The sequence below is a fragment of the Sphaeramia orbicularis genome, chromosome 10, assembly GCF_902148855.1.
Source record: "Sphaeramia orbicularis chromosome 10, fSphaOr1.1, whole genome shotgun sequence".
In the NCBI taxonomy this organism is placed as follows: domain Eukaryota; kingdom Metazoa; phylum Chordata; class Actinopteri; order Kurtiformes; family Apogonidae; genus Sphaeramia; species Sphaeramia orbicularis.
The window spans coordinates 32,319,925-32,347,310 of record NC_043966.1 but is presented as its reverse complement, the minus strand read 5'-3'; the positions used below and the strand labels follow the sequence as shown (position 1 = coordinate 32,347,310).

General features: G+C 38.1%; 1 protein-coding gene across 1 annotated transcript; it reads right to left on the bottom strand.

Moving 5' to 3' along the window:
- Positions 1 to 182: 182 nt before the first annotated feature.
- On the bottom strand, positions 183 to 27,053 carry ergic1 (endoplasmic reticulum-golgi intermediate compartment 1). Its single transcript, XM_030146008.1, has 10 exons — positions 26,912 to 27,053; positions 19,068 to 19,129; positions 14,239 to 14,311; positions 13,704 to 13,798; positions 11,553 to 11,677; positions 10,987 to 11,091; positions 8,857 to 8,917; positions 8,512 to 8,612; positions 7,648 to 7,770; positions 183 to 716 (listed from the first exon to the last, which is right to left on the bottom strand). The coding sequence occupies exons 1-10, from the start codon at positions 26,929 to 26,931 to the stop codon at positions 609 to 611; spliced, it is 873 nt and encodes a 290-aa protein (XP_030001868.1). The 5' UTR covers positions 26,932 to 27,053; the 3' UTR covers positions 183 to 608.
- Positions 27,054 to 27,386: the final 333 nt, after the last annotated feature.

Genomic DNA, 27,386 nt, shown 5'->3' with positions numbered 1-27,386 from the left:
CAGGAGCCTTTGTGGGTCTGAATGGGTTAAAGTTACTGGGAGACAAAAACACCAGACTAATCTACTTACTGACAGATATGTTTGGCTGAGAAAAAGTAAATATATTCCTTTCACCCTCATTTGTTTCTAATGATCAGTGAGCCTTGATTTCCCAATGATTGAGTTTAAGTGTATTGGACAGATTTTTATCAAGGCTTGTTTAATCGAAGTGAAAAGATTGAGTATCAGCAGTAACCAGCCACTTACTTGACTTCATTCTAAAAATATCAGCTGCAGCCTTGAAATATCCATACTTGTTGAACCCTGAAACGTGGTAGACTTCATTGGAGCCTCCATCCCCTCTCCACCTCCTGACACTGTAGACGGAGGAAGTGGACATCTGATATCCAACATCCATGCGTCACCAGAGCAGATGGAGCATAAGAGGAGCTTCAGAGTGGTCAGATGCAGCCGCGTAGCCTGGTAATTAGATCACGTGCCGGAGCCATCTCATTGGTCGCTGGGATATGATCTTGACGAGGAAGTTGGTTCGAGCAGGACTGGATTTAGCTAACAGGCTAGGAACTTTGCACTTCGAATTAAAACACGGGAGGAGTGAGGGGCAGTTCTCAGGACATTTTGCCTATCTGGATCTTCTTCCAGGCTTCTGAAGCTGTGAATATACAAGAGTCGATGATTCCTGCGACAGTGAACGTCCCTCCGACTATGGCACAAATCTGCCAAAAAAAAGACAAAAAAAAAAAGTTAGTGTCAACCAAGGTTATAATAGTTTTGGATTTTTCATTATAGTTTAGTTTAATTTAGTTTGGACTTTTTTTCTCTAATTCAGTTAGTTATAATTAGTTTTTAGAGCAGGTTTGCTAGTTTTTATTAGTTTTCGTTTTGGTCTAAATCAGGGGTGTCAAACATGCGGCCCAGGGCCAAAACCGGCCCACCAATGGGTCCAGTCCGGCCCGCGGGATGAATTAGTGAAACACAAAAATTACACTGAAGATATTAACAATCAAGAATGTCAAAATAATTTTAGGTCAATTCCATCTAAAGTGGGTCAGACCAGTAAAATACTATCATAATAAACTATAAATAATGAAAACTACAAATTTTTCTCTTTGTTTTAGTGTAAAAAAAGTAAAATTAAACAAAAATGTTAACATTTACAAACTAACCTTTTACAAAAAATGGGAAAAACCTGAACAAATATGAACAACCTGAAATGTCTTAAGAGACTTAAGAGTAATTGTACCAATATTCTGTCTGTTATTAAATGTTTTGTGTATTTGTAGATCCACTGTGATCTGTAATTTGTGATGAACATGTGAAAATGAGAAACCGAGGCCAAATAATGGCATAAATTGCTATAATTGCACTTTTTTTCTTAATAAATTTCATTTTGGTCATGGTTGTTCATGTTTTTCCACATTTTTTTAAAGGATGTAAAAATTTTGATAATATAATTTTACTTTTTCACTTTAAAACAGAAATTAGACATACAAATTTTGGAATTGATATTATTCTTGTATTATTGTGTTATTATTTTACTTATCCGGCCCACTGCAGGTCATATTGGGTTGTATGTGGCCCCTGAACTAACATGAGTTTGACACCCCTGGTCTAAATGCTTAGTTTTGGTTTAGTTTTAGTTTTTTTATATCTTTTATCAGTCATATTCAAATAAATCCCAGACAGGACTCTGCTGCTTTCTCTCAACTTTAGTCTCCATGTTTCCAGGTAGAGTGGGGATGAAAAGCTGACTCTATACAACAAGTGACGAGAAGTGACGGACCGTTAAATATCATATGGTGCCAGCAGTTAAAATTGGTTGAGGGAAATAAATCCATTTCGTATCAATTCGACATTGACAAAGACGAAAACGAAGGGATTTTTTTCCAGAATTTTTATACATTTTAGTTAGTTTTGTAAGCACACAATACAGTTTCAGTTATTGTTTTTTCTTTAAATTCTAGTTTTTATTTATTTGAGTTAACACAAATGTTTTTACAATTCTAGTTTTTGTCATTTCGTTAGTTTTCATTAACAATAATAACCTTGGTGTCAACATTATTCATATCAGTATCAGCTGTTTTTAATCACCACACAATACACTCACACTTCAGTATGAGTCCATCAAAGGGTCCAGCTCCGGCTTGACTCACATATTTGAGCTGTGACTCATAATCACACTATAAGCACAGTCATCTCTTACCCATGCCTTAAGTCATGATAAACTTAAACAACACAAAAGACTAATAATGGTGTAGCTCATCAGCCAGGCAGCCTGTTTAAGCCTGACGCCATTATCAGTCAGCAGGAAATCTTCCTGATTAGGTGGCCTGGGACTTGCCAAAATTCCTCAAACAACAATAGACAGGTGTGGAGCGGAGGGAGATGTAGATGAGGGGGGATTTGGCAGGTCTAAAGTCCCCAAACAGGTTTATGAGTCAACGTAAGAAAAAATACAACCAAAAAAGTCCACGTGATAAATGACATAGCATATATGAGCATTTTAAAAGACAAAAATGTATTTTAGCTCATGTGTTAAACACGTATTAGCTGTAGCACCACGTCTCTGGAGTGACCTGCTTCTACACCTACGGTCCATGGACTCTGTAGAGAGTTTTAAAAAACACCTCAAAACACTCCTGTTCAAACAGGCTTTTTTAATTTCCCAACTGACTCAGGGCCACCACAAACTGATTGCACTTTATGTATTCATCATATTTTAAACTGTTTTTAATGGTATTTTACTGTGTTCTATGGGTATTCTAATTGTATTTTATTTGTACTCTTTTATTCGTTTTTCGCAATATAAAGTTGCTACTTTACAGTGTTACATGTACTCCATGTGTCTCCTCCTACCTCCCCCCTTCTCCCCCTCTCCCCCAGTCTCTCTCTATCTCTATCACTCTCTTTTTTCTCCTTCTTTACTCTCGCTCTTTAACCCCAACTGGTCAAGGCAGATGGCCATCCTTCAGGAGTCTGGGTCTGCTCCAGGTTTCTGCTGTTAAAGGGAAGTTTTTCCTCACCACTGTCACCAATCACAAGTGTTTGATCCTGGAGGATTCTGTTGGGTTTCTGTAAATTTGATTTGATTTGATTTGATAAAGCACTTTGTGACTCTGTCTGTGAAAAGTGCTCTATGAATAAAATGTACTTACTTACGTATTAGTTCATTTTTAAAGGCATAAAGTACACTATATGGACAAAAGTATTGGGATATTTTGAATTCAGGTGTTTCTTTTCTAACGGGTCTGGGATGAAAAATAATAAAGACAAATGTCATAATATACAGAGTTCCTACAGGTTTTCGACAAGTTAAATTTAAGACTGTTTAAGACTACCTAGAACAGAATTTAATGCCCATTTCGCAGTCGTTCCCCTCCACTCGTGTCAACCAGGTCGAGGATGAACCAGACATTATTAAATCTGCACTTCCCCATTCTTACTTTTTGCTTACGATCTGTCTCTTAAACTTCCCAAAATCAGCTTTCTCAGGCGACGCGTGCACATGTGTTGGACTGAATGTTCTGAGTCATTTCTCAACGGGGGCTGTAAAGTTAGTGATCATTTTTTTCTAATTCAAGTAGAAATTGTCAGGTTGGAATGGGTGGAACTGAGTTGACTAATGTTACTGTCTTTGCAGTTTGGATATTTAACAGACACATTTAAACGCAACACAATGAACAAGTTTATGGCAACATAACTTAAGACCTACCATATCAAACTTAATATCTTTTAAAGACTTTTTTAGGTATTAAATGCAGATTTGTAAATTCAAGACTTCTAAGACTTTATAAGACCCCACAGGAACCCTGATATAGTTTTATATTGTGATAAATACCATTGCATTGGTTTTGATTAAATTGTTATCTTTGTTTCCAAAATGCGTCAGAGATGGTTTTTACTTAATTTCTCGATTTTTTTTTATCCATGACTATGATGTCAAATGTTCTACTTCTAAATTTCTAAAATATTTTTCCTGCTCTGACTATAAATAAGAATTTTCTACCACAACTAACCATCTACTCACTTAGGAAGAAAAAGCTCCCTTTAAACTTTCAGGATATACAGATTTTTATATCTCAAATCTGCATGAACAGGACATCTTACGAGCTGTAGCCTTGATGTGTCCCAATATTTTTGTCCACATAGTTTATAAACATTGTTTTGTAGCCCAGAACCCTGTTAGAGAAGAAACACTTGAATTCAACGTGTCCCAATACTTTTGTCCATATAGTGTGTACAGGGTGGGGAAGCAAAATTTACAATATTTTGAGGCAGGGATTGAAAGACAGTGTATGACCAATTAGTTTATTGAAAGTCATGAGAATTTATTTGCCACAAGAAAATTTACATAATAGAAAATGTTTTTATTCTATGTGTCCTCCTTCTTTCTCAATAACTGCCTTCACACGCTTCATGAAACTTGCGCAAGTGTTCCTCAAATATTCGGGTGACAACTTCTCCCATTCTTCTTTAATAGTATCTTCCAGACTTTCTCGTAATAGTTTTGCTCATAGTCATTCTCTTCTTTCCATTATAAACAGTCTTTATGGACACTCCAACTATTTTTGAAATCTCCTTTGGTGTGACGAGTGCATTCCGCAAATCACACACTCTTTGACGTTTGCTTTCCTGATTACTCATATTAGGGCTGCACGATTTTGGCAAAAAAAAAAATCCCGATTTTTTCCTCTAAAAACTCGATTTTCGATTTTGATTTCGATTTTTGGGTAAAACTACAAAAGACAACAGAAGTCAGCATGTCGCTTTCGTGAGCAGCCCACAATGCAAGGCACTGCTCTGACCTCAAATCTGTGATGGTATCACGTGATGAACCCACAGAAGTTTATTTTTTCTTAATTAAATCTTTATTGAATGAAATAGAGTATACAAACAATGTATGCAACAAGAAAATAACATAAGTTTGCCAGGGGGAATACACTATAATACAATGTCCAAATCAGAGCAAATACTTATGTTTTTTATAGCCTTTCTGTTTCCAGATTTATCTAACAGCTTTAAATAAAGTTCAACATCTTTCAAAAAATAAATAATATTTGTTTTTGTGTTACAGAACTTACATTTGTGAATGAAAAATTTAGCAAGTAAGAGGACTAAATTAATTATTTAAATTTTTATATATATATATGTGTGTGTGTGTGTGTGTGTGTGTGTGTGTGTGTGTGTGTGTGTGTGTTGTTGTTGTTGTTTTTTTTTTAATTGTTTTTTTTTTTTTTTCCTGGGTATCTGGGCCCACAGAAGTGATACCAATGTAAGTCAGTGACAGGCATCAGTCGTGCGTGCGTGCGTGCGTGGACCAGGTTAATATAAGTGATCCACATGCGGTTCTGTTTAAACTGAGGGATCCGTGCGTGGAATAGACTGACCCAGGACACGCTGGAGGGATTCTATCCTGGAGCCGGTGGATGTGTGTGGGCACAGGGCTGTGTGGGCTCCTCTGCTGAGGCTGATGACCCCGAGACCCGGACCCGGATCGGAAGAAGACAGTACGGTACGGATCCGGGACAACGGAAGATGAGTGATCCGCATGCAGTTCTATTTCAGTTGCGTGATCCGTGCGTGAAGCCACGGCTTACATTGGTATAAGTACTGCGGGCTCATGAACACATTTAAAGTCCGGCCATTGCACGGAGTTCTGTGACAGACCGCTGTCACTGATAGGAGGAGGAGCCTACGGGAGCCCGCAAGCGCACGGCCCGCAGGCACGAGAGAGATGAAATCGATTTTACCATTTCCCTTTTTTAAAAATCGTACTAATTAAAAAATCCGATTTCGATTTAAAATCGATTAATCGTGCAGCCCTAACTCATATGGACAAAAGTTTCTGAAAAGGTATGGATAATAGTGTTAGGTATGATTATGACATCAATATATGTTTGGTTTCAAAACAACTGACGAAGTGCCTGCTGAGAAAAAACAACTAAATGTTCATTGTAAATTTTGCTTCCCCACCCTGTATATATACAGGGTTCCTACAGGTTTCTACAATTTAAATTTAAGACTTTTTAGACTTCTTAGAACAGAACTTAATGCCCATGTCACGGCCATACTGGCAAAAATTTGTAACTCCTGGAATTTAGGAAAATGTATTTAGTTACTCCAACGCCTTGATTCCCACCATTCTGAGTCATTTCTCACCAGAGCTGTAAAGTTAGTGATAATTGGTTCGTAATTTCAATATAAATTGTCAGGAGTCGACTAACGTTACTTTCTTTGCAGTTTGGATATTTAACAGACACATTTAAACACAATACAGTTTATGGCAACATATCTTAAGACCTACCATATCAAATTTAATACCTTTTAAAGACTTTTGTATGGTATTAAATGCAGATTTAAGCAAATTTAAGACTTTTTAACACCCCATGGGAACCCTGTATATTGTAATAACACCATATAAAGCAAACAGACAATAATAAGCTCTAAATTGGACTTGTGTTTCTCATGCCATGACAACTATCTACAAGTCTAAAATCCACTCTTTCTCAGCCCTGCTTTAGCCTCTTTAGCTGCGAAACACTTTACTATTCTCACCAGCTCGCTGCTAAGTCTGTCTGGTATCAGTGCAGAGGTGTTGGCACCATTGGTTTGTCTGTGGCTTTTTGAGCTCTTGAAAACAGGATTGGTAATACCATGAAAATGAGACAAAACAAAACAGTTTCTGCTCATGAAACTGAACACTGTATTAAAGATGATACGAGGAAGTGCAGAGGGTTGTCGCTGTGAGTACACCAGGGATTTTCTCTTGTTCAAAAAAGTTACAAAGAAAGATGGTAAAGAACAAAACGGTTCACTGGAGACCTCTTCACTGTCCTGTTCATTTTTAGAGACTAGTGTAAAAAAAAAAAAACGCTGTCCTGTTCATTCCAATGGACACGATTTACAGATTACGACTCATTCTTACATCTTGACGTCACACCAGTAAATACTTAAAATACTTTCTCACATCTTGTCACGTTACAACCACAAACTTAAATGTATTTTATTGGGTTTGCAAAAATCTTGAACACTATGTATTAGTTTCCTTCCATTTCACAATTATGTCCTACTTTGTATCGGTTTATCACATAAAAACCCAATAAAACACATTAAAGCTTGTGGCTATAATGCGACAAAATGTGGAAAAATTCCAGGGGGGTGAATACTTTTGCATCTCCTGTGCTTCCTGACATTTAAACTGCATTCTTCAGACACACAGATCAAGTATAAATAGATATGGAGGCATGTCTGTCTAAGTATCATCCACTTAGAAGACGGGACGTGCACTATTTCATATCATTGGAGACGCATACAATGAAATATCTTTGCATATTTAGAGCAACTTTGGTTAAAAACATGTCCAGCTTCCTTTTTATGGACGTACTCTGAGATATAAAGGGTTCATATTGGCCCCTGTCCTACCCTTCCAAGAAATTGCAGTAGTTTTTGCGTAATCCTGCTCACAGACAGAAAGTGATCACATAACCTCCTTGGTGGTGGTCATAAAACAATACGTACTGTTGCATATTTAAGACAGTCAAACCTCAAATCATCACTTTTATTGCATAATTAAGACATTCTATGGCTTCTGAGTCAGATAAATTGACTTCTGACGACAGGATTTTTGTTCTGGCAAAGGCCACTCACTGTTGTAATGAAGCGGTAGAGGGGCTGCCTCCTCTCTGTGTACTTGACTGTGATTGGACTGAGGTCATATCGGAACCAGATGGCTGGGATGATCCTGCCTGTGTGACTGTAAGCAACATATTCCTGTGTGGGACAGAAACAAAGAGCGTGTTACGGATCCAGATGCCTTTTGGAGCCGTGCCTGGTTGAAACAAATGGATTTGGAAAAGCTGTTAAATCCCGTTGTGTGTATAAATCCGTTTAGAGTTATCGTTTCAGTCTTATCTGTGCAGCTGGGGGTGATGTTTATGTGTCATTACAAAAGTGGGTTCAGATAAAAAATCCATCAAAGTCATAAATGATTCATTCAAAATTAATCTTGGCTGATGAAGTGAGTAGGAGGAGGCTAGTGTGTTTTTCTTACATGATAACATCCGTGAATTCACACATATTAGATTTCAGCAAAATCCCAAATCCTCCTCTATCGTATTTAAAAATCAGCGAGAAATAACAACGGAAAGAGATGTTTTTGCTTCGGTCCGAGCCTCATTCCAGAGATTTATAAATATTTTGCCGATGAGATTTCAGAATATTTTCCTCAGGCGCTCATCGTCCCTCCTTCACAGCTGACCTGCACTGTTATTACTCCAAACCCAAACCCAGCTGTCAGTCAACACAGTTCTAAGAAGTGTGTTTATGGTTTGTTGACATCTAGAAAGCCCTTCCAGTTACTAGGGCTGAGCTTTCACTTCTGGGTGAGCGCACATGTTAACGGCAATACGTGCTTCGGCCATATGTTGGGATCATGGTCAACCTGATAGCATCAACAGTGTATGACGAAAACATGGGAGCGGGAAGAAAAAGGAGTGAAGTTGCCACGGTTACCTTGTTGGCTACGGTGTACTGGTAGGAGAACCTCTGTTTGCCCGATAGGTCTTCGTAAACTGTCGGAACGATCTTCAGTATGTAGTCATGTGAAGCTAGAGCTAAAAGATGAGCAAAAAAATTATTTCTGTTAAAAAAAAGTGCTTTCTCAGTGACCAGAAATAGATCTAAGTTTTGCTGTGATGTAACCCTCTGAAGCCCTTAAAGTCCAGATGCAGTGTCAGCTATTTCCATCAGTTGTCCAGTAGGCGCCTCATACTACTACATCATCAGTGTCAGCAGACGAACTTCCGCCACATTCACACAGTGGTTATAATGAGTGGAAGGGCCGGTGTGTATACGTACGGTTTGATGACAGCTTGTCAGCTCCTCCTAACGCGTTGAAGGCGCCTTGGACTTTATGTACCTATGTGACATCAGAGAGAGAAGTCAGCTGAGTTTCATAGTGAGCTGTGGAGAGGCAGATGTGTAGCTTTTATTTGTGAGATGTGTGACATAATAACCATGAACATTCACAAATAAATAGCACAATAATGAAAATGAATGAACAAAAATAGATCAGGATAAGTACATTAATCTAAATTTAACATAGATGATAATACCAAGGGGCTGGGATACAAAACAATAAAGACAAATGTCATAATATAACTTTGTATTACCATAAACATAATCAATAAATGTTTCATTTTCTTTAATAAACGTTTTATTCAACAGGGTTAATTTTGGATACTGTTGTTTACATTTACAGAATGCTTTGTTGGTTTTTACTTAATTGTACTCACATAATAATCAGCCTTAATCAGCCTTAAATACTGATTTGACATTTATTATGAAAATTATTGACAACATTTGACATTAATTTTTTTTTATCATGATTATATTTACAACAGGAATTGGTCCCACAACCTGGAAGTATGATGCGTTCCAGTATCTTTTTCTTTCTTTCTTTTTTCTGTTTTTTACATATAGGCTCAGATAGGCATTTAGTGTTGATAGAGCTTTTCTTAGTCTGTTTTTCTGTAGTTTTTGAGTCTAGGGCTGTTATTTGTTTTATAAATCACTGATTAACAACTTAATTGTCATGCCATGTTAATTTCATGCCCCTAAGAGGCCGTTTTACACGTAGCCGAGGGTTTTTGAAAAAGTAGACTTTTCTCAGCATTTGTGCCTATCGTTTACACGACGACGGGCACATGCACGAAGAACGAAGGTTTCTAAAGACTCTGGCCAACGTGGAGATTTCAGCAACTCTCTGTTCGCATTTGCATGTAAACAGAGTGAAACACTTTATCCTTTCTCTGTTTAGTCCAGTGCAGTAGAAGGTAAATGAAGTCATACTTTACATCCATGCACAGCGGTCTTCATGAACTAAAGACAAAACAGGACTGAAAAACAGACACAGCTGTTAACGACTACAGAACTAACACGGTTCGACTCAGCGTTAAATTCTTTTTTCATCCCCTCGCATCACAAAAGCAGTTTATGATTGTAAAAAAAGTCATCAGCTCATCCATCTGCACTGTAATGTATTGGTTACATGTCTCAGATGCAGAACCAGGGAAACTACATCTCCATAGGTTCATAGCGGAAGTAACGTTTCGTTGTGATTCTTTTCAGAATTCTGATTGGTTAATGGTACTCGATTGTCCCACTACACTGCAATCTACAAGCCTGGCATGCTGTTGATGGTATAGATATATGGGACCATATAAACACAGAGTTTTCCAAAAACAATCAAGTCTGCACATTTTTTTTTTTTTTTTTTAAATGGAGACTGGGAAATTTCTGTTTTTAAAAAATACTCGCCTATATATAAACGTAGCCTAATATGTTAAAAGATAAATAGTTTAATAATAAAGCTTTAGGAATCATTATTAGTAGCCCAGTAATTTTCTGTAGAAAGTAGCCTTTTAACATGATCTTTTCATACTCTGTTCTGGGAATATTAATGTAGATGTCATTTTTAAATTGGATGTTACTTGTAACTGAAAACAATGGGGTGAGGATTTTTCTTTTTTAAATCAGATTTGTAAACCAAACTTTACATGTGTGTTTTCTCAGATTTTTGACTGATTTGCACACGAGGAACAAGTCACATCTATGACAAACGAGGACTTTTCACTAGTTTGTCACAGTCCAACAATTTTTTCTGAAGCTCTAAAGCTCATGAAGAAGAGCCATGTGTAGGTATTAAACACTGGAACACAGATAAAAAGTTGGAGGTGCTAATTCTCCACTCAGGTGCTTTTAAACTGTAGAAAAAGAAGGGAATTCAATGTCACTTCATTAAAAGGGCACCAGTGAAATCTCAAATGGGAGGAAATGACAGAAATAGTGATGAAGTAAGACATTTTGGGTTATCCAGATGTTTTTTTTATACATGCGAATGGAAAATATTATGTACAGTGGTTGTGGCTTATTCAAAAAAACTGAGATATAGGAATTATGTAATAATTGTGACCTATATGTGTCTACCTGAAGCTTTTCACCAAATGCCAGCTTGTGGATGGTGTGTGTCATGTCAGGGCTTGTTGGTTGTGCGGTAGCACTGTGCGTCGACACATGGAAGTTTCCCGGTACCTGAAAACACACACACACACACACACACACACACACACACCTAGATTTGTTATTATCAGCTAAAGTAAGAGCACCTGCATCACATTTAGTTAACTAATGACCAGTTCTGAACACACACTCTGTTGGAAACTAAATGTTTCATGTCTCCGGAAGAACAAATCCACTCATTTAACACGTTTCACATATTTCTACTTATTCCACAAGCAAGAGTGTTAAATGTGCAACCACTGAGTTAATCATTTTAAATGTAGCGGAAAGACTGACGCACAAGCCAGCACAGGGAGAAAAAAAACAAGGCTGGACAGAGCCTCTATTTAACAGAAGTCAATGAAGAGCAGCCGCTGTGTTTAACTCAGGCCAAAGACAAATTACTTCTCATCCTAATGCAATTATGTGGCTGCAAATAAAGTGGAGTTTTGCATTTCTCTGAAGGCAACTGGCCCAAAGACAAAGAAAAGTACTTTGTTGATGGTGAATTCTCCTTCGAAGCGACATCCATCGCCTTGGTTTAGAGGAATCTTCATTGAGTTGTCTATGTGACCGACCTCATGGCGGCCCATTTCATCCTGGATGTCCAAACCCACCACTGAAAAAAACAAGGACAGACCGAGAAAATAGAGATTATGTAAAGACTGAGACAGAATATGAAGAAAAATAGTCATTGTTGAAACTGTGCAGGTTTAACACTTGTCAGCTTTAAGTGACCACATGATTAAACAAATAGGTTAAGAAAATCCATTCACCACAACTCATTAAAATGTACTACTCCTGTAGCTGTAATTACAATAATGTTTTAAATATGTATTGATCCATTATTTATTATTAGTTCTTTAAATAATAAAAAAGTCACTTTCATTGGATGAAGAGTCCAAACTGCAAACAGTAGAAACACCACAAAAAACAGCAGAGCAGTTTCTTTCTACACAACTGAAACATTTTTTTCTTTTTTTCTCTGAATGTAATTGCCTGGTTCCAGCTGCTCTTGATATTTGATTCTAACGAAATGATCAACTAATAATCTTCAGTTAACTGTTGAACATAAAGCAGATTTCCTTAGAGATGACTGGAAGATCACACATTCCGAGCCTGTGTGCAGAGTTTGACCCACATAATAAACACACAAAACCCAAACAGACACCTTTCTGCCTGTATCATTAGCGGCCCTCTGTCCCCGTACTTTTCCATCTAGACTTCACCATCCCCCCTCCCACAGCCCACTGTGTGTTGGCACATTGGCAGTGGCCTATTTTCAGAGTGGGTCTGAGTGCTGGCAAGCAGCAAGAGAGGGATGTCTGCCGGATCTCAATTAAAACCCCCTCGTGTCATGTGTGTGACCTTTGACATTCAAGACAGGTTTCAACCCCGTCCAGCCTGATCTCAAAATACAGTGTGCAAATATAAACAAAGTCTGCCACTGTGGCCTGGTTGTTTCTCCTTTTTAAGACATTTAGACTTGGAAGTGTGTTCATATAAAGTGGGTCCGGGGTGTGTGTGTGTGTGTGTGTATGGGGGGGGGGGGGGGGTTATTATAAGGTTACTACAGATGGATCTGCTTTTCCATGGAGTCACAAATCAAGACCTGGCAGCTTGTAAAGGTCAACAGAGAGCTGGTGTTCTAGTCTGATACATGGTAGCATAGCAGATAAATAATAAAAAACATGGAAATAGCCTATACATGTAAAGTAGCAAAGTGTGAGAACCAGTTTAGAAGCAGGACGGAGCGAAAAGGAAACTTTTGGCTCATTACAAACAGCTGCAGTTTAGCTAAATTAAAGTGTTTGAGCTGGTGCTGAAGAGAGACCCACTTTTCAGCAAAAAAAGAAAAAATTAGCAAATAAACAAAACCGCCATACAATCATCAAGAGCTTTAATTGGATATGGCAGGAGACGGCCTTTGTTTAGGCGCACCATGAAGGAACTGGTCTAAACACATGGCTAACAGCTGTGCGTCTGCATGCCAAAGCTTGGCTTGCACAAATCTGGACTCAATTTTTACCTAAGTATTTATTAGCTTTGCCATTTTTGGATATCACTTGAAGTGAACCACTGAATGTGTTTTCTTTGCCGGCGTGCACGTGAATGTGGTGTTTGTGCCGTTCGCTGCAGTCGACTGTGCGATTTGTCACAGAGCATAGTTTCTGAGGGGAGTCATGAGCAGTAAATATCCAGTGACTGCTCTGTGCTCTGGCACAGTTCAGCTGGACTGGCACTGTGACGCTGTAGTACAGTAGATGAGCCAACAGAGGGGTCTTTATGGCCAATGCAGATCTGGAGTGTGTGGCAGCGTGAGATCAAACAGGGGAAACATAGACTGGAGGCTGGACTAGTGTTATCTGGGGGCATGCCACAACAAAGCTGGGTAAACAAACCATTACACCGTTCAGATAGTCTGCTTTTTTTATCTAGGGCATCATTTATCTTTTGAGAATATGCCGTGTTATATCAGAAGTCAGGACAAATCATGCAAGTTATGGCCCTGATAGTGTCTGATAAGAACAGCAGTGTGAAAAACAAACTGTTAAGAGCAGACCATAAACAAGGAAAACACACAAACAAAATGTAAGGCAGACAAATTGAGACTTGTATATATGTATATATATGTATATACTCACAATCACAGTGTAAGTTTGGCAAACTGATGTTTAAACTCACATCTATCTTCCCACCACTGTCTTTATCAGGATCATCCACATACAGTTCATTTACACTGTAACAGAAAGAGGAGAGAAAAATGACATCAGATTAGATTAAGTCATTTCACTGTAACACTATTTTCACATTTCCACTATATACTGCACTTTTCTAACAGCTATGGATTCATCTTTTGCCAAATAGTGAGAAAAGGACATTTGTGCTTCCTGTGTCATTTCCTTCCTGTCACACCCTGAGCATGTCATCCCTTATTACACATTACCAAAGGGCTGACGCACACACACAAAAGCCAATTTCCTGTGAGAAAATTGACTCCATTTATTGGTTACACACTGGCCCGGCGGCATACATCATAATGAGGCTAACGACATTCACGATGAACCCTCTATCTTGTGTGTTTTGGGTTGTTTGTGTGGCAACAAAGAAACTCTATGTGCAGAATATTTCGACTACAGGATATTACGATGGATACACATTCGGGGGTTTGATACGTACATGTCAGTGGCTATGAATCCCGTTAGTTCAGACAGGAACAGGAAGAATATGAAGACACAGCAGAGAATGGAAACTGTGAACAGAGAGGAAGAACACACTGTTTACATTTAAGTCACTGCTGATCAAACAGGGTTTAAGAATGGTACTTTTAATATTACATCTCAAATTACACCAAAGGGTGATGCAAATCAAATGAACCGCAGTGTTCCACTGTGTTGGAATGGCTGACCTAAGCTGTTGACATTAATGAAATATGCTATAAAAATTTCCTCTAAATAGCTGTTTTACTGGTGGTGTTAAGCCTGCCATTACGCAGGTTTTTAAAGAGCCTCCTACACTAATTACACATTAAATACCAGCACAGCAGGCAGTCATTACAGCATATCTGCTTTCAGAGAGGTGAGCTCATTCTGCGTTAGTCCAACAAACAGCTCATTTTAGGTTTCTGCACACTGACAATCATCCAGACCAAAAATGGAGGCTACAGAGAAATGTGGCTACAGGAGATTGAACTAAATGAGGAATATTAACCTTAAATAATAAGCGTCCAGAGTGTGCCAAAATACAGCCAGAGCTTAAAAGGAGAAGAAGCCAGGCTGCCTGTTTCATTTCATATGTCAAACTAATCAGCCAAACCTTGTCATGTGTTCGCTAAGATAAATATGGAAGGAACCGATCTGTGTCTGAGCAACTGTGGTCTATCTGGTATGGCGAGAGGCTCAGGCAGAAAGCTCTCACTCAGCAGGTGAGTCGTGTTTACGTGGCAACTGTCGCCTAGGATCACACCGTCACATGACCTTGTGGTTGGCCGGGCGTCACAGGCGAACCTGTGGCTGGTGGAGGCTTTACACAAGGTAATGTTTAACTAACAAACAAGAGGGCGTGTTGCTATGACACATAGGTCACTAATTCAGGTTCATCAAAGGACTCGTACAGTAATTCTTCCCAAGTTTCAATGGAAGCAATACTGAAATGGGGTTAGTTGGAGGCTACTTACTGGTTTAGACTTAAACAGCTCTATAATGGAAATACTGACAGGACTACTGATGTACAAAGACATCACATGGGTAGTTTTTACTCAGACTAAAGGTGTAACCCTGCTCATCCTTCCTGTTTTCACACAGGAGACGCTTTGTTCTGACAGAGAGGAAGCTGTGATACAAAGTACCAGATAGAATAACACCACCAATGTGACATTTGATACGTGCCTTACATTTCCGTAATCAGATGTTCCTTTTTTTCTTCACTGACCGCGGCTCATTATTGCGCATAAAGCACGGACAAATGAGAATTTTCTTTGAGCTCAGGCAGGAAAAACAAATGCTACGACACTGTTTGACCAGTCAGCTCACACAACTGATTGATATCCTCATTATATCTACAGAAAGAACAGCTCCGGAAGCCACTGTGGCAAAAAACAGAAGTATTGTTCAAAGTAAATACCGTAAAAATTGAACTGGATGGAATGCAGCCTTTGTGGGGGGAAAAAAAAAGAAAAACAAAAGCAGACAGGGTCAAATATTTGGCCTTTTGTGAAAAGGGGGAGCCTGTTTCTGGTTCCCTCTGAGCCACACAAGCCAAAATACGACCTGACCGGCCACGGGTGAAGCTGCAACACTTGCTTCACATCCAAATCAACCCGATGCCCTCAGGCCTAGACGGTGAGCTCCAGTCGATGGAGACAGGAAGGGTGTCGACTGTGTACAGGAAGAACTTCCTTACATTTCCTCATGGGTGGAAACTGTGGCGTATATCTTTAGCACACTCATTCTCTTCGCTGTCATCCAGGAAAGTGTTTATAACCGGCTCGGAGCGGTTCATTATTCAGTGATTTCACCGCGTATCCATTCTGTCATCGTGGGTTGACATTTACTTCTTCCTTGAGCTGTCATCAGCTGACCAAGTTCAAAAAAAAAAAAAAATCTTGAAAATGACAGAGGGGCTAAAATTGTGTCATCCTGTCTTTGGTATTCAATCAGCAATGAATAATCAATACCATCCCTGATTACACAATGACTGGCTGATGACAAGCAAGAAAACACATGGTCTTACAGGAAAAGCATTCCGATTTCCACTGAAGACTTGTTCTATGCCTGTGGCAACGAAAGAGCTCAATCATTAACATTCCTAAAATACTAGCTGTGCTAAAACAGGTATTACTCCACCGCTGACTGACGTTTCCAAAACCTGTATCTGTCTCATCTGTATTCTATAAGGCAGGCAGGTACTTGAACTCATCTTTATCGATTCCTTCTCCTCTCTGACTAATGACTGGGACGTGTTTTCATTTTCCATATGGTAAAGGTGCACAAATATGCTGTATTTTACCTCTTTATCCTATGATCTTAAAATTATACAGAGGTACAGGGTTTGAAGACGTAACTTAACTTTCAGTGAAATTTAAAAAAAACAAACTCTAAACTATAATTTGGATTAAATCTGTAGGTGAAAAACATGTCAAAACCAGGACTAGTGCTACTGTGGTGGACAATATTGTGATCCGAGTCGACTTGTATGGTTACAGTTGACATTTTGATGTGTGTTTTTTCAACTCAAACATACAAACTTGAAGTGGTGTTTGAAAAAGCTCTAAAAATAAAAATGCTTGTTTCATATTTTACACAGTACTTCTCTCTGCTCAGTGTCACAGTTTCCAAACTATCACCATAAATGCTGGATTAAAGCAGTGTAATACATTCAATTAATGTAAGTTTTGAAAAAAATCAAGGGAAGGAATGCTTCTAGGACCCATAAAAAGAGTTTGTTAGAGGTGCTCTTTAGAAAAGGGATTGATAAAGTAGATAACAAACAGGAAGAAAACTCCAAGGCACTCTCTTTAAGCATTAAAATGCCTTTATTCTCACATCTGTGAGAATAAAGGCATTTTAATCTTCCTGTTTGTTATCTAATGTAAGTTTCGGTTTCTGAAAATTGTGAAAAATGCCTACATCGGAAAACACATTGTAATATTTCTCTGAAGACTCATCAAAAATTAGTCCCAATACATAATATTCCACTGGACCGCCTTTAGCTTTGTTTACAGGATGCATTCATTGTCGCCACACAATGGATATGGTACTGTCACACGAAATGTCACAACATAATTTTCCATCTAGACTTGGATTCATTTTTCACCCAGATCTTGCACTGATGACTGGCATTGGAGCACTGAGTAACACAAAGATTCTCAATGTGGTTCAGGTTCTGGACTCTGTTGTGTCCAATCCATGTGTGAAAATGATGTGTCATACTCCCTGAACCACTCTTTCACAAACCATATGAGCTCAATGAATCCTGGCATTGTCCGATCTTTATGCTGTTAAAAACACTGATGGTTGTAGAACCAAAAACAAACAAATAAACAGAGATTTTATTATTTGGCCATATTGTTCAAGTCTACACTGGACTTTTACACTGCAGCTTTAAATATACAATCGCACAAGCTAACACTGCAATTCATTTAACAGTGTAGCTCTAGTTAAAACCCACACACATTAAAAAGATTACATTATTGGTTAGGTTTGTTTGTTTGTTTGTTAACACTCTAGCACAAAACTATTTGTTGAATTTATACCAAGTTGGGTTTATAGATTGCCAGTGAGCCAGAATAGATCTGATTATATTTTGGGAAAAGTAGGTCAAAGTTCAAATTTTTAATGAATTTTTAAAATCTTTTTTTTCCCCATTTACTCATGATGAGCAAAATTTCACACATCTGTAGCAGCAAAAATGTTGGTTGAATTCATACTAAACTGGGGTTGTAGATTGCCAGTGACACAGAATAGATGTCATTACATTTTGGGAAAAGTAGGTCAAAGTTAAAAATTTTCAGGAACTTTTTAAATCTTTTTTTCCCACATTTACTTATAATGGGCAACATTTCAAATGTCCATAAAAACAGCAATTTTGTTTCAATTTACTTCAAACTTGGCACATATATAGCAGCAATTGATATGCTGACATCAGCACACGTGTAGACATGATGACATGAGGATTGATGCCGAAATAAACTACAATATGTGCGAGGGGCGGGGTTTGTTGTACCTGGCACCACATGTTACACTATTAGTGAATTTATATCAGTTTCAGCCCTTCGTGTTCATACAACATGTGAACCTCCAAACAAACTGGGACAGACCTGTGCAGAAATCTGACCAGACACTTGTTACAAAGATAATTATGTGGGACATTTGATTAATTTTGTAGAACAGGAAACATTGTGATACACAAGGGATTACAAGCAAAATGTTTCTCATGTATGTAGAAAAATGGTCTGTGTACACATGGTACAAACAAAAAGTACAATTTATTGTCTTGTGAAAAATAACTATAATGTGGAAAACCATTGGCCACAGAGGCAGTGGGCTTAAAACTATCCCACAGGACAGACTTTGACATTTTTTGTTCATTTTTGTTTTTCTTACAGAGATTTACTCTTTTGTAAGGTGACATGAATACTTGAGATACGCTTTTTTGTTGCAGATTTGGCTGGGTGAAGAAGAAAAGGCAAGAATATTTTGTTTGGGATCTAGCTGTAAAGGAACCGGTGATATGTTTAAAAAAAACAAAAAACAAAGAACAAAGAACATCGTGCGCTGAGATTATGCCTCTGATGTCTAGTAAATCAAAGAGCTGAGCGCCTTTGTGTGCAGAAAAATAAAGAATCAATATATCAATTTTAGGCTTTTCACACGAATACTGCAAGGTTGATTAGGAAACTTCCTTTTGTACATAAAAAAGAACATTTGTGGATGATACATGGATAACATCAACGAAACACAATAAAACGATTGTGATGATGTTGGTCTGTTGTGTTGGGGTCTACTCACTGAAGGCTCCTGTGTATGTGGGCTGGGTGAGATCTTTTGGCACTTTCCTGTAGATATCGAATCTGAGGAGAGAAAGGAAAAAAAGAGGAAAGAAGTTTAAAAAAAAAAGGAAAAGAGGGTGAGAAAAAAAGAAAGAAAATGTAAACATTACGTGCTGAGAAAAGAAGCACATTCTGTACCCATCAGGCTGTGCGATATTACAGAAGAGTGGTGGAATGTTAGCTCTGGACCCTCGCCATAACACACACACACACACACACACACACACACACGCACACACAGTCTTTTTACAGGGTTACACCTCTTCCTTTTTCAATGTATGCCTTGTAATTCTGACCTGACCCCGGGAAAGGTCTCGGACTCTCAACATACACACAAGACACAACACACAGAGCCAAGAAAAACACACACTGACCAATGAACACACACATACACACAGACGGATATAAACAGAGCTACAATAACAACTTCACAATTCACATTATGGCACAAAGTGATATAACACTGCTGACAGATTCAGCGCAGTAGGATCACGTCTGTAGATTTATTCTCACCTAAATCTTCAACTTTCACCAACTTCTATATTTTTAGAAAAGTAAACATGCACATAAATCAGTGAATCAGAGGCAGAGGAGTACCACGACCGCCTGACACAATCAACGTTCCTCTTGTGAAATACAGTTGTTGCCATTTTGGGGAGCTAAGAGGAGGGGGAACAAATCTGCTACTCAACACCAAAACTATTTGGGTTCTTGAGTTCTTGCGCGTGTCCTTTTTGGGCAGTGAAACGTTTTCAACCCAAACTCCATCACTGAGCGAACAAACCCCGCCCACTCGTCCTCTCATCTCCGCCTTTCACTCTCCCTCCTCATCCAAAACAGTCACATCTGTTCACATTTCTTCCATCCAGACCTGCCAGTGCGGTTCTCACAGTTGATGCAATGCAGGGAGGAAGCAGGAGGGAGGGGCTTCCTGTCCGGCCCAGACCCCGCTGCTACACTTGTTTTGCCTCAGCTCCTGCTCTGTCCCTTTTGTTGTTTTTTTTTTTTTTTTTTTATCTGAATCCTGAAAACCTTGTCCAATTTCCCCTCATCTCCTGGCCATATCCATTTCTACAAAGTCCTGCCTCCAGGGTTCGTACAAGTTAAATTAAAGTCTTTTTAGGACCTTTTTAAGACACTTACAACAGAATTAAAGCCCATTTCACAGTCTGGTGGATAATGATCTTTTCTCCAACCAGACATTATTAAATTTGTACATCCCCAAACTTCTTTTTCACTTGCAAGTCGTCCCTTAAAGGGGTCATATTTTGCTAAACCCACTTTTATTAGTCTTTGGTACGTTTATTTGTGTATTTGGACCCTAATAGTTCAAAAAGTTTGAATTTGAACCCTCCAGGTGCTGCAAAACTATCTTTATATTAATTTTGGCAAAGACTGAGTAGATTTTTACAACCTGTTTTAATTCCAGGCTTCCCTAATCCAAATGACAAATGGCATGGAATAATGGCCACTGGGGTTAGGGTTAGGTCATTCATTATTCCATGCCATTTGTCATTCAGATTAGGAAGGCCCTTTAATTCCTGCTTAATTTGTTGCGTCTATAACTACATTTGCACATATAAGGTCAAGACTTCCGATGAACATTTCTTCGAGTACAGAGAAACGGAACAGAGCAGCACAGTCAACAACCTGAAGGGGGTGGGGCGTGAAGTGGCTCATTTGCATTTAAAGGGCCAGCACTTAAAATGACCTTTCTGGTGTCGTTACTCAGAAATAGGATTGAAGATGGACCTGTGGAGTTGAATTAATGAAGAATTCAGACCCAAGCATAGCATTTACAGTTTATGTAGACTACAGGGAAATTGTTTAAAATGCAGAATTCCATTTAAAAAAGCAAAATATGACCCCTTTAAAGTTCCCAAAGTAAGCTTTCTCATGTGTTGAGCTGAAAGTTCTGTGATCATTTCTCACTGGGGGCTACAAAGTTTGTGATAATTAGTACCTAATTTCAGTCTAAATTTGGGGTTGGAACAGGTGGAACTGAGCAAACTAACGTTACTGTCTTTGCAGCTTGGACATTTAGCAGATACATTTAAACACAACTGAACAAGTTTATGGCAACATAACTTAAGACCAACCATATCAAATGTAATACCTTTTAAAGCCTTTTTTAAGGTATTAAATGCAGATTTGCAAATTTTAAGACCCCACAGGAACCTGGTACACATTTTTCAAGATCAAATTCAAACACTTCTCAAGCACTTTTAAGGGTCATTTTAAAATTTTCAGCACAGCACCTTATTGCTGGGGTATAATAAATATCTACAGGAATACATATACTCATGATTATTTTTTTTCACTTTTTTATCACAATGATGTACATTGTATTATGCTATAAATATCTAAAATTCTGTTTCATAATAGCAAAAAGTTTAGAAATTGAAGGAGAACACAAAGTTTTATCCAAAAAAAGGGAAGCCACTTGGCGTTCTTCAGACACACTTGCACCAAGATGAAGATTAAGATATAAATATACCTGGAGTCGACCTGAGAGCACCCAGTTATTTTCTTTTTTGATATAAAGTTTTATTTTTTAATATGTATCACCTCTCTGTCAGTAGCTTTGGCTTGACATCTTACCTGGTAAAGTTAATATTAAAAATAAATTAATTAATCACATCAGAGTCATAATTGCAAGCACTTAAACTAAAATTCCAGCACTTTCCAGACCTTGAAAACACAACATTGAAATTCAAGGATTTTCAAGGGCTTCAAGCCCCTGTACAAATCCTGTGCGCCCCTGTCCCACTGCACTGAGATCAGCTAATGTCAGGTCTGGCAGGAAGTGCAGGACAGACGAGCCGACAGGGGCTGGGTGGGGAGGCTCCGTCTGTAACACACTTCCTGAACGCTGAGAGGCTCAACACTGTGCTGACCTCCTCTCCACCCTCTTCTGAACTGTGGAAACCAAACAGGTGGAGCATCCCCTGTAACTTACATGTCATACAAAATCTACTCTCAAGCTGAGATGAGACCTCACATTTATTTTCCATTTCATATTCTGCACCTCCCAGCTGCCTCCTCTGTGAGCGGAAACACAGAAACTGTGTCGTTAAGGAAAATCTGATGACTGAATGAAAAGCAGAGTTCTTGAAAAGCAGACTTGGACTGCAGGACGACTAGCACTGACGCAAGGAAATAGGGATCATACAGCAACATCCATATAAATCATATCATTTCATCCCATTTAGTGCATTTTCTAAGTGATCTGTCCATTTTTTCCTCTTCCTTGTCTTTATTCTACTTTGTAGCTCACCAGCCGATAGGCCAGTGGTTACCAACCTTTTTTGGCTTGTGACCCCATTTTAACATCACAAATTTGTGACGTCCCCAGACATTCAAAACAGAGCCTTTTTTTTTCCCTAAAACTGAGATAGTTTGCTAATAAATGTATATTTTGTATTTGTCATGTCATTTATGTATGTGATTGTCTCTCAATTCACCATATATTTTTTATTAGTAAGTTTTTATTTTTATCAATTAATAGAAATTTCAGGCGACCCCATGTGGGGTCCTGACCCCAAGGTTGAAAAACACTGTGATAGGCCATGAGGTATCGTGAGGGTGCTGTGTCCAGCCTCATCTTCATTGGCGGCAATTTCTTCAAATATCTTCTCTGAAACTACTGGTTGGATTCATTTCAATTTTATATGTACCTTCATTGGGATAATGTCTACAATGTTTGTTCACAGTTTTCAGAAATTTAGATTTGTGCGTTTTTTTTTTTTACTAATTTCTGAAATATTAAAAATGTGCCTTTCCATATTTTTGATGGTTTATAACATGGAAATGGTTACAGATATCAATACAGTTACTATTGAGCACTGATAGGAAGTCATATATGGACTTTCATTTAATTTGTTGAGTTCTCCTCCAGTGAAAGTACCACCCACTTCTGTTGGGAGATTGATCTCCTGCATCAACACCACAAGACTCTAACATAGCATCAGAACTCGACAACCTTGCAAATTCCACCTGCTATTGATTCTTCATAGAACATGCCAGTGAGATACAGGGAAATTGGTTCTATTTTCTTTCTTTCCTTATTGTATTCCTTTGTCTCTTAACTTTTCTCTTTGCACTTTTAAAAATGCACACTTGTCACTTATAACATTGTAACTACACTTGTAATAATAATGAAGAATTTAAAAAATGGACTCAAGATAAGTAAACAAGTAAACATGTTGTAGAGCTGCATGAGGGGGTACCATCCCTAACTGAGCACAAACAGCACGATAAACCCCACACAGCTCAACAGTGGATTTGCCTTTAAAAGACAATTAAAAGTATGGGTCTGAGGTGGGGTTACAAATAGCTCCATCTCTAGTTACAGTACGTAATATGTATTTTTAGCTGCCAAGGTTTCCTTCTGATATATTAATGTGTGAGCGAAACAAGATCTTCTTCAAGATGTCACACAAGACTGAAACTGATGTTCATGTGAACAGCAAATAGCTTCAACCGGATGTAGGTTGTCAATCTGTAAATATCTGGTCATGACATGTAAATGACACTTCACTCTGGGTGCATGCTAATAGGACAAAGTGTATTTTGCAATAACTACTGTAGCATTAGTTATACAATGTTATGGTTTTTATATGAAAGGACAGGTTGTGATTTATAACCAAGTCTCTCCAGTTTCAAATATGTAGAGAAATTTAATAAGAAGATGTATTTTTAGGCAAAATGTATTATAGTTGACATGAAATATGCTGCCTTCACTGACTGCCATCGGCAAATAAAACAAGATGACATTCAGCGATCGCAGATATTAAAGTTGTTTCTTATTATGCGTGATTAAATATGACATTTGGCCTAAAAGAATTTAATGAAGATTTTGTTGTTTCCCATAAAAGTACACCAGCATCACACTGACTTGAAATGTATCAGTGTATATTTTTCCTATATCAGCTGATAAAATGTATGCACCTCTATTTACCAGCATATGACCACTTAAATCATGATTTCAAAATACAGATATGCATCCTAACCTTTTACTTGAATATTGATGTAATTTTGACTGACTTAAATGAGTTAAGCCATATATGTAAAATACACAATACACTGAAATGGATAAGATTCGCTCTTAAATTAATTTTTAATTCTTTAGAAGTAATTTTGTGTATGTGATGTAGATGGATCATTAATAACTGTGCATTTTTTCTTTAGGTGAAAATAAGGGCTGAACTGGGAAAAAAAAAAAGAATTGCAACATTTCCAAGTCACCGGAGCTTCAGTTTTCTGATGCAAGTAAAATGTGATACGACATTGATTATAAATGAGGGATTGTGGTGAAACAGAAGTCCCTGGTCTATAAATGTTACTCTGCAGTAGTGAAGTTTACATGTAAAAATTATCAATTTGACTAAAATCGAGACTATATTTATCAGAAAAAAAGCAATACCATTTTTTGTGCACCGTTCGAGCTCTGATGAGAACAGTGTCACTTCATTTTAATATTCATGAGTGTTCTGTTGAGCCCAGAACGTGCTCATGTATATTTACGTTGACTCTTACAAGTGCACCTCTTGGTCAACTTCCTGAATTACGGTCAATGCATCTCCCTCCATCACTTTCCACTGTTCTGTAAAGAGCCCCCACATGTTTTGTGATGAGTGAGGACATGTTGTACCACCATGTCTCTGTTGACAGCAGTAAATGAAAGCACACCGCTGCTTTTTTCGAGGAAGAGCCCTTACTAAATAAACTATATCACCCGTATGAGTCACAGTGAAGTCAGTTAAGTGAACCTCGAACGTACGATCCTCACACATCAAAACATACAATAGGTAACAGATATGCATGGTTGTAACTCATGTAGGTGTTCACCCAGTCATCTGTCAGGACATACACAACAAGCACCAAAACACTTACTGATCATGGTCACGATAACAGGGATGTGAAATCTATTCATGTGGAAAGGACATGAATAAATGTCACATCTTCACTGAAGCTCAAAAGTATTCATGACCTAATCCTCAAGAAGCAAACACTACACGAGCAGAGCAGACCAAACAACACCTACATGTGTAAATACATGACATAATCTGAAGGCTGCTGAAGGTCTGTCACCATAAACAGTCATTTATTTACTTTCTTAATCAGAACACACATTGTGCTGTCACTCTCAGGTTACTCAGTCTACAAGAATCTGATTCTTTTTTACTGTGTAAATATTATATTCGCACAGTTTAAAGAAAGTAAAGAGAAGCAAATCATCATTTAGGAGGTTTTCAATAAATTCCAATAATCTGATCAGTTTCAAAGGTGACACAGTGATAGAGATCAACATTTTTAAACTAAATGACCACAAGTTTATCACTGTCACAAAGCTAAATGCCACTAAAAATGAATAGTTCATGTTGATATATCATATTACATAAATGTCAGAAAAAATGAAATCATTCTGATGTGATGTAAAAAATATTTTCAAGACAAATTCTGGGAAAACACGTTGCACATACTGATGTCATCTACAGCGTTGCACACTCAGCTGAGTTGACTAACATCTCTGTGTTTCTGGGTGGTAGACACATCCACCACTAAATGGTTGGCCAATTGAGTTGCATCCAACTGTTGCAACTTTTGGACAATGAGGGCACACACCACCAGGGCATGACCCGTTCATCATCCTGTGACACACCCACTCACACACCTACCTCATGTGTTGTAGTAATGTAATAAAGAGTCATAGATGAAACAATTCACGTTGTGAAACCAAATCTTTTACTATATTGTATGAGTTAAAAGAAATGGAACGAGAATGATCTATCTATCTATCTATCTATCTATCTATCTATCTATCTTTAACCTGTTGATTATTAAATTGTACTTTCAGTGACAAAGAAAACGTCTTATTAGTCTCCAACAAAGGTGTTTATCTGACACACATGACTATGTTATGTCTCTTATTAAAGATAATTTAATACGTAACTAATTGTTTAAGCCTTTCCATAATGTGATAGTATTTAACCCTATGACTTAAATGACTTAACCACTTAAACTGTCAACTCATTGCTTAACAAATCCTGTTTCTTGATAAAATAATTATGTCGATCCCTTTTCTGATTCTAATACATGAATTAAATTAACATAAATATGATCATGTGTTTTTGACAGTTCCACTTTCAGGCAAACCTCATTAACCACATGACTCTGATGATGACAAATACAGTGAGTATGTGTCATTGCCCAACAGGATGACTGGAGCTCTATGTAAATAAAGTTAACGGCAAACATCCTTTCCATGACTTTGATTTGGGTGTTCTCTACTGACTGATCATCAGCTCCATAGGTGTGACCATTAGTTTAATGTCCAAGTGTCAGTGGAGAAAATGAGTTTGTGATTATAGCTGTGAATAAGGGCTCTATTTATGTACTGTAATAAATACTGTATTTTATTGCTACAAAAGCCAGGACATTACATTAGTTTAGTATATAATATTATTGACTCCGATAGTGGAAAGTGCTGCTGTGAACTGTTACTACTGTCATGTACAGCTCACATAAACATACATGAGTAAACCTGCACATGCGCAAATAGGAACCAGGACAAAAAGTCAGTAAGAATACCTGAGCATCACTCCCCCCACTCCACGCAAACCCTACTACAATGTAGCCCTTTCATGCCAAATGTGAAACACCTCTATTGCAAGTTGGAGCCGCTCATCAGTCCGCGATGCTTTTTGCTAAACCTTTGATTCATCTAGAGCTCCCAGAGTGCAACACGCCGCCTGCATCCCTCCACGTGCGTCCCCAAACAAACACAAGCCCCGTACTCACCTCCTAACATCGAAAGTCATGATGTTTTCACGTTTGACACAAGGGGATTAGCGGACAAAGCTACAAACAACGGGCAACCATAGGGATCCCTTCACCGCTACCGGTTGTTCATCGGTACCGGGCTGACGTCAGCTTAGGACGCTTTGCAAAATCTGATTGGCTGAGAGCTACTTCCGGTTTGCTGTGATTCTTCTTCCTTCTAGAGCCTCGCGTTAGTTTAACTCACTTAAAAGTGTTAAAAACATATGTGTAAGTGGATAAAAGTAGATAAGAGGTTGTTTTTTTTTTTTTTTTTTTTTTTTTTTTTTTTTTTTTATACAGATAATGTGTAGTTTATACTCAGAAGTCCGTTTTTTCTGTCGGTGTAATGTTTCACGAGCAAAATAACTAATTGTTATTAAGATATTGTAAAATAAAAATAGAAGAAATCCTTCAGCTTTGTTGTTTTTGCTTAGTTGAATGCATATTTATTTCT

Coding starts and splice junctions, on each gene's coding strand:
- ergic1 (XM_030146008.1), bottom strand. CDS start 26,931: ATGACTTTCGATGTTAGGAG. Junction 11,678..13,703: donor GCCAAACTTACACTGTGATT/GTGAGTATATAC, acceptor TGTTTTTTTCAG/TGGTGGGTTTGGACATCCAG. Junction 717..7,647: donor TCTACCGCTTCATTACAACA/GTGAGTGGCCTT, acceptor TTTTTTTGGCAG/ATTTGTGCCATAGTCGGAGG.